The sequence below is a fragment of the Habropoda laboriosa genome, unplaced genomic scaffold (assembly GCF_001263275.1).
Source record: "Habropoda laboriosa isolate 0110345459 unplaced genomic scaffold, ASM126327v1 scaffold598, whole genome shotgun sequence".
Lineage (NCBI taxonomy): Eukaryota > Metazoa > Arthropoda > Insecta > Hymenoptera > Apidae > Habropoda > Habropoda laboriosa.
This window is the reverse complement of record NW_017100737.1, coordinates 194377-202795: the sequence shown is the minus strand read 5'-3', so window position 1 is coordinate 202795 and position 8419 is coordinate 194377. Positions and strand designations below refer to the sequence as shown.

General features: G+C 34.7%; 1 protein-coding gene across 1 annotated transcript; it reads right to left on the bottom strand.

Annotated features, from left to right (window-relative positions):
- Nucleotides 1–514: 514 nt before the first annotated feature.
- LOC108577120 (putative gustatory receptor 28a) lies at nucleotides 515–7983 on the bottom strand. Its single transcript, XM_017940222.1, has 7 exons — nucleotides 7687–7983; nucleotides 5393–5658; nucleotides 3649–3837; nucleotides 3046–3295; nucleotides 885–953; nucleotides 717–806; nucleotides 515–649 (listed from the first exon to the last, which is right to left on the bottom strand). Exons 1-7 carry the CDS (start codon nucleotides 7981–7983, stop codon nucleotides 515–517), a joined length of 1296 nt encoding a protein of 431 aa, XP_017795711.1.
- Between the last annotated feature and the right edge of the window lie 436 nt (nucleotides 7984–8419).

Here is an 8419-nt window from a genome sequence, read left to right as displayed (position 1 = left end):
TTGATATTTAGAGAATTTCCAAGAATTTTTATTTTACATTTTCGAGAACCATTTTTTTTAAGTCTGAGAAGGAAATCAATTTGGTCTTTTAAGAGCTATTTGGCCTCTATTTTCGCGAGTTAAGAACCGGTTAAGGGGTCGTTCCAAAAATTATCTAACCGTCCACCGAATTACAAGCTATCGAGTTTCAAGATTACCGAATTTCACGGGCTAACGCCTCCATCTGGAATCGCATGGGGTGTAACAGGGAGTAGTGTAATTGAGGCATCATCCCTGTCCACGTTCTAATTGGCGGAAAATTGTTAGGGCGAACATCCAAGCATCTTTGAGCACCTTGGTCATTAAATTCCAGCAAAAAATAATTGAATCTTCTTTCTTTCAATGATTCTGTCCATTTTATACGGTACAATTCAATTCATATTTCAGAGAAAATCATTTGTACTTTTTCGCATCGAAAAGATTAACGAGAAAGACACGCTGAAAAAGTTTATAGAAGTTTGAATGAATTTCTATTCTAAACGTTCACCACTTCGAGTGTTGAAATGGTCTGATTGAAATGGTCATCGGTGGTAGAGTTGGCAGAGCGTTGCATCGTCATATCTCCCACTTGGATTAGAATCACGAGATACGTGGTGATTGATCCAACGATCTAAAAAAAAGAAAGAAAAAAGAATACAAATTAACACGAGACATGTTCTCTGAAAGAATTTATATACTCCTTGGATAAAGGCGTGGTCCATATCAAAGAATCCGCAGGCGGTGAATATCAGTGGATTTTGGATTAATTGTAGAGTGAAATCTCTGATCTGAAATAATTATTCGTTGTTTTCAAACTAACGGATGTTGCTGTTCAATTTCTTTTCGTTAATGTTCGAAATATTTACCTCTGCTCGAAATTCTCTGCTAGTGGATGGCTCGTAGAGCTCGCAAATTATGTCTCCAGCGTTTGCTGCCTGTTTAAAATGAATCATTTTAATTGTTGCGTCCGGTACTTATTCAGACACCCAGTACATGGTACTGAACCGAGAAACCATTTTGCCAACGACTACGTTCTTTTATTATGATGCATAGCTTACAACAATTTAGCTTATACGTACATCCTTAGTCAGAAATTGTCGACTGATGTCGTATCAACGTTTTAGAGCTTAAGTCTTGTACGGAGTTTGTAAAGTATACGAATAAGTAACTTTGGGTCACATTGATCCAATATCATATATTTACAAGAAACGAGTACAGAAAAGTAAAACTCAGTTCGTTTAATTACTACGGTTTAATATTTGTAACGATTTATTAAACTTGTACAATAGAATTTTAATATTACATTGAAATTATACGAAATATTGTCGTTTGCCTTGCCGGTTTTGCCTCGAGGTATAATATATGTAGAGTTGTCCCTTAATTTATAATATCTAGAATTATTACGTTCAATTCCTATGTCTCTTCTGTACTTCTGCTTCTGTTACATAATTTTCTTCTACATTAGTCGCATCGTAAAAAATATCTTCACCATACTACAAATTTTGTTATTTGTCGACTTACAAGTACTACTAGAAATGAAAATAGGTGTTGCAAATACATACTGTTTGTCGGCACACCATCGTAGAAAATCAAATTTATATTCTGAAGCTGTTTCGAATATAAAGAGTAACGTGTTGCACCAGTCTTTGGAAGACTCGAACTGAACTCATAATGGTTGTATTACAGAAAACAAAAGAGCATATAGCGTTCGTGACAAAAGAGTAACAGAAGAAGCATAACAAAAGATCATCAGAGCTACTTGCTACAGTAGAATTTTGGTAATCCGTAGCCCTAATCGCGAATGTATGTGTTTCGAGAATTTTGTATGTACCATACTTTTTTTTCCCCCTATATATAATTTAACGGATTTAGTGTTTTTCTTTTTTGTTATATTCCTTATTATTGCTCTTGGAAAGGATGGGGTAGTTTCCTATATTTTCCATTAATATTTCGTCCATCTTGGAAGAAAAGTGAAATTTCGTGGACATTTTTTGCATGCTTTATAATACAACCTGTCGCAGTGCATTTGCGTCTAAATATGGCCGTTTTTAAAATTTTTTCCTCCTTTTCACCGCTTTAGGTAGATGTAGGAGTCGAATAATCCCGACATATTTGATTATCCGACACTGATAATCATCGGAATTCTACTGTACATATGTATATTGGATCAAATTAACTCATAAATTCCATAAGTGTGCACGAAAAATATAATTAGTTTGCATTAAAAAAATCGTACAAATTTTATTCGTTTTTGTACAGATTATTAATTATTAATGTTTTCTTAGATATTTTTAAGCGCACTCATGCAATACCTCGAAGTGGCCCAACGCGAAGAGAAAACATTTTATCATCTCACCCAGGACCGGCAAGGTAAGTTTATGCTTATTTATTGTTACTATTTAATATTTTAGTACCATATTAACACTTTACCGACCGGTAGCAGTTGAACATCCTACGCACTTCCGACCGCTCACTCGGCCACAGATAAATCGGTGACACCCGGCTTTGTTTAGACTCCGGGCTATCGCGCGGGAATATATGCGCTTTTTCTTATACCTATAGAAATGTTAAATCAAACTTTGACCGATTAATAGGCTATCAGTCGAAAAGCGTCGGCGGCAAAAAAGTGATTAATAGGCTACCGGTCGGTAAGCGTTGGCGGAAAAAAGCCGGTTAATAGGCTACCGGTCGGTAAAGTGTTAAGTAAGAAAAGTTAATGTATCATAGAGCAATTAAATTTAACAATTTTCAGTTTTATAAATTAAATCGAAAATTGGAATTAAAATAAATTTTTGCAACTGATATAACTGTTTCTATCAGATCTTGACCAAAAGATCTGTGACACGAGTCTGACTCGTTGTTATACGACAAGGGGTTAAGCCGTAACAATTAAATGAATTGAGTTTTTTTTATACTCATTTCTTCTAAATTTGGCCCAAATTTACTTATTCGTGTAACTCACAAACTCCGTAAGTACAAGTGTTGATATTGTTCAGTGGTGCAACTGTTATGAGGAAAATGGTGTACCTCAGCGCTCGTTTTGGCACACGCGTGGTTCACGTAGAATATCTTCATCGTATAGGTGAAGATCCAGCAACACGTGGGCATCATTGCTCCTATGAAGTCTACGGTGTTTAAATCTTGCCATAGGAGATTGTAGAACAGGTAGAAAAGGCCAGTGATGATGATGAACGACACGGTCACCATTAACAGAATCTGCATCCCGTATGCGGCATTCATTGTTCTTGCAATCTTGATCAGCTCCAGGTGAATTTGCCTTTGATCAAAAGGAAGATACTGAATGCTGTCTTAATATAAAGTTTAATCGATCGTTTTTTTAAAGTCGATGGGAAATTTCTCTGTCTTGAAAATCTCGAATGTAATCTCTATTGTAATTCCGACAAACTTTGCACAATATTGTTCAATTCAAGAGGGGGAAATTTGTTTTTTTCTTTTCTTTAATGCAACAGATCTCTAACCTTCACAAATTTTTTGCTCAAAATATTCTCCAGAGTACAGTTTTCGCTGCTTGTACGATTTTATCGGATTAAAAATATCGCAAAGTTTGTTCAGGAAAGGATACAGGGAACGGAAACGCTTGGTCGTTCTCCGCTCACCGCTGAATCTCACTTTACTGCTCTCATCGTGTTTGCGTTCGCGTTGCTTCCTCGAACGTGATGGTTCCTGAACGACGTAAATTTCTTATTCTCGGAATCATACCGCATCTCTAGGACCCTCTTGTGTTGCGGTGAGTCCGGTGACGTTGTCAGCATACCGTGAAGCAGTTGGTTCAATTGGTGAAATTTCAGCTTCAAGTATCTGCTGTTTTATAGAAGAATTAAAAGCTAGTCGAAATTGATCGATCCACGTTTAACGGTTTGCAGGAATTTCTAGTCATTTATGATAATACGATATAACGAACAAAATTATCGGAGTGAACTTATCTAAATTTAATATCATTCCGTTGAAACTTGATAAACATCGTTTTTAATCCTTTCACTTATAATAACGAGTCAGACTCGTGTTGTAGACTATGATCAAGGTGCGACTAAAATATTTAAATCAGTAACAAAGATTAATGTCAATTTTAGCTGCAGTTTTTACTTATAGATCTGAGAATTGTCAAATGTTAAGAACGTATTAGATTATCTTGAAAATTCCCGAGGTGTTGAGTCGTTCACTTCGAGTAAACGTAACTACATTGAAATTGAACATTTTTATTTCAAATAATTTCCACAATGTTCGATACACTATTGCCAACGTATTACAAGAGCACTAATTCCGCATACATAAAAGTCCGAATCTCTAAGAAAAAGAAAGATGCAAACGAATCTCCTCGATTCAAATCTAGTTTACACCAGGAAAAGATCATGCTCATAGTTTGGTGGTTTACTTCAGGATTAACCGAGTATGTACCACGACAACCGAGTAAAGCTGGGGTTTAACTAATGTAAATTTAACGGTGTGAGGAAAAGAAAGCATAATGTTGACGATATTAAGAAGAAAATTAAATACTGCGCCATTTAAAGAAGTCAATGCGAGGTTTGTAAAATGCTTGTTTGAACTTCTCTCGGCACATTGTCACAAATGATCAGAACATCACGCAGACCGTTAATTTATTCTATCCCATGTTCTACGTAATTGATATTCTTTTTTTTTTCTTTTATAAATTCCTATACAGGGTGTTTGGTAACTGGTGGTACAAGCGAACAGGGGATGATTCTACGTGAAAAACTGAATCGAAAATGTAGAATAAAATTTGCTCATACAAGGCTTTGTTTCCGAGAAAATTGAATTTAAATATTCGTTACAAACTGTTACTTCTGCTCATACTTTTACGTTGATAAACAGAATTGAAGTGTCAAAATATCGTATCACCGGTCCATAACTCTCCGATTTAAAGAGCAAAGATTTGTACGTGTTAGCAGACGTTACTTTCAATAATTCGATTAGCAATGTAAATTTGAATTAAGGAAATCGTTGATAAATGCATTATCGATACTTTGTCATGAAATTAGTATCGTTTATTGGTGCAAACGTAAAGCCGAGAGCACACGTACTCGACAAATTTTCAAACTTATTTTTCTCGAAAACAAAGCTTCTTATGAAAAAATTTCATTCCACATTTTTGATTCAGGTTTTCACGTAGAATCACCCTGTGCTCGTTTGTATCACCAATTGCGGGACACCCTGAATATTTTTCACGAGAAAGAATAAATATTTATTATGAAAAACATTGAATTTAAAGAACTCGATATGAAGTTCAACGAAGTTAGAACTTGTATGAACAACATTTTCTGTCAAACAATCACACAGATGATTTATTCTACGTAATGAATTATGTCTCTTTATTTTATAATTTGTAGCTTCATACTTGACCCAGAAGCAGAAGGAGACGTCGCAGACGGTGATTAGCATCAATGGAGCATGCGACATAAGTGCGAGAATCGATGAGAAGAGTATCATCGATTCTGTTAAGTTCCAATAGAAAAATTCCAAGGCAACTAGTGTGATGAAAAATCCACAAATCCCAAATTCACGGACCTGGTGCAGGAACAAACTGCGGTATCCTTTGGGCAAACCTATGTTCTCCATCGTTTGGTCGCATGATTCAACGAGGACAATTACTTTTCCCAATGTCTGTACGAGAAAACACAGCAAGAATAATAAAAAGTCACGATACAAAAGAAAGTAACAATTCTCTATTTTCTGCAAAAGAAATTTAGATCGATTTTCTTTTCTTATTTTTCTGAGAGAAGTATTTCTTCTTAAAATAACACCTTTACATTCTCAAATTTGCCCTCCAAATATTCAATAATGTTCGTTCAATTTTGTGTACAGTGTTTAATTAAATTTACTGCAAATCTAGCGACTATTAATAATATCAGCTGAAGCTAAAGAAAATTTCATACAAACAGCGATCTTTGCGTTACTAAAAAGAAAACAGCGACTCCTTATTTCTCTCGAATCGAGAATTAAATATCGCATAAGATCGTTCAAAGAGGCGTTTAAATCGGTCCATTTTCTTCGAAGTTTTCAAAGTCACCTTCATTTTCTTTTACATAAATATAACCGTGCAGTCTTTTTTGGCTATGAGTTAATGGTTTTTGAGACGAATTTAACGAGTAAGATAAAAAATATTTGTTTCGTCTGAAGAAATGATACGGCGAAGATAGATATACAGGAAAAAGTGATTTTGTTTTCTAATTTTAAGCTTCAAATTTACATAAATTCAGTGTGCGTTCAAAATGGTGCGCCATCAGTTGCGATACATTCACGTAGACGGCAAATAAACAACTGCTATAGTTCTTTCTATAACATCTGCACTTTTTTTTCTTATTGTTAGGATATTCTTTTACTAGGATACTTGTTTTACTGTTTCGTTAGTTCAAAAGAAGAAAAAGATATTTTACGATGTTCGCCGAATTCGCTGAGTAAAATATTGTAGGCTTATCTAGAAAAAATTGAAGATGATCTCGAAAACTTAAAAAAAAATGTACTATAATCATCTTAAAGACCGCTTTGAACCGTGTTGTGTGACAGAAGAAAAATTTCGATCGGTCCACCAACAATAAAATGATCTAAGGTGATCACATTAGACGGTTCACCCTGTAGGTTAACCCTTCGTAGGCAATCTCGGTCGTTAATGACCCAAGTAAAATTTCACCCTTACATTTCTTTCAAACGAATTTTTATCACTATTGAAACAAGTTTTAAACATATGACTTAACGAACAATTGTATAATGTAGTAGAGACTTCGACAAGTAGCCCGAAATTTTTTCACATTTTTTTAAAGCCTGGAACGGTAAAGCAATTAGACTTGGACATAAATATTGTAACTGTTTGCCTATGGAGTGTGAAAAATATATTTGCCTACGAAGGGTTAAGAACAAATGAAAAATTGTTATCGATTCACTGGTAATGGAAGGAATAAAGGTGGACACGTTACGCGGTTCATCCGGAATATTTCAACGAAAAAAATGTCATTTTAATGTAAAGTTCCCTATACGTAATTCAAATTATCGCCATAAAATTTACTTGTTGTATATTCTGAACAGATTGCAAATACTGAGTTGGCCAATTCTGATGTTGGATGTTTCCTTGAGAGATCGTTTTTGCTGTTTTTAAAACAGAACACTGTTCGTAACCTACATACAAAACGCATGTACGGTCTGAAAGTTAAGATTTTAACGTGAAATTTAAAAAACTGTTCCTTATGTCTATAGAAATTTTTTCAGTGTTTATTTTGATTTGAAGCTTTTCTATCTTCTTAAAGGTGAAAATACGGTACAATCAGCAAACAGGATTTCTTATGAGCACGGGGATAGTGTTCATAAGTTGTTCAAAAAAGCTTCGTGCTGAAGATTTTGGTCTTACCGATAAAAAAAATAAGTAGTAAAAAAAATCTAACCAAACATATATATAACGAATGTTTTCTTTTTAAATTGCACGTTAAAATCTCGGCTTTTAGACTATACACGCGTTTTATAGATTACGAATAGCCTTTTGGTTTAAAAACAGCAGAAACGATCTCTTACGGAAAAATCCGACATTAGAATTGGCCAACTTTATTCAATTTAAATAAGAAAAAGAAAAAATTTAGCCAAACCTTCTCAATTTTAATTGCAATAAAATTGAAAAAAAAAGTGGCAAATTGATGAGCTTACCTTTGCAGTAATCCTACTGGTAACCACCAGCGCGCCCATCAGCAATACATTTAAAAAAAAAATCGTTTGGAACATTTTACGACTTGCTTCCACCGCGTGCGACATAAGTAGTATCTCGTAAAAAGGCAAAGAGAATTTGCTAACAGAGATGAATAACACTAAACAAAACAACGTGTACGCGTATTCGATCATTTTCGATGGTTGCTTCTTTTCAAACTCGAATATACCCATTCCAAATATAAAATTCACTATTAACAACGGTTTGATCGCTTGTCTGATCGTTTTTAGCTCGGACATCGTGAGTAAGAAAGAAAACTGGACGAACTTTCATGCTTTACTGTCTCATCACCTGCTCACGTTACGTTTTCCGAACGATCTATTAGATTATTATAGAGATAAGGAAATTAAATAGGCAGCTAAGTAATAATGGTCGCGACAATTGCTCCTCCATATGTTGATCGATATTATTACGACGATGAAATTGTTATCAGGAATGGTTATTAATATTTCAGAAGCTCGAAGTTCATCGCTTAAAGGTCTAAGAAGTGGCTTCGTGAAATGTTCTTGGGGTTAGTGGTTCTGGAGGGAAATTTTGGTCTGGCTAGTTTGAAAGAGGCAAATTCTCAAATAAGTACATTAGGAATTTTTTGTAGAAATCGAAAGGGAATCGTCTAATTTCGAGGAAATAGTCATAATTTAATCTGGAGGAAATAATTTTAATTTAACTTTTTAG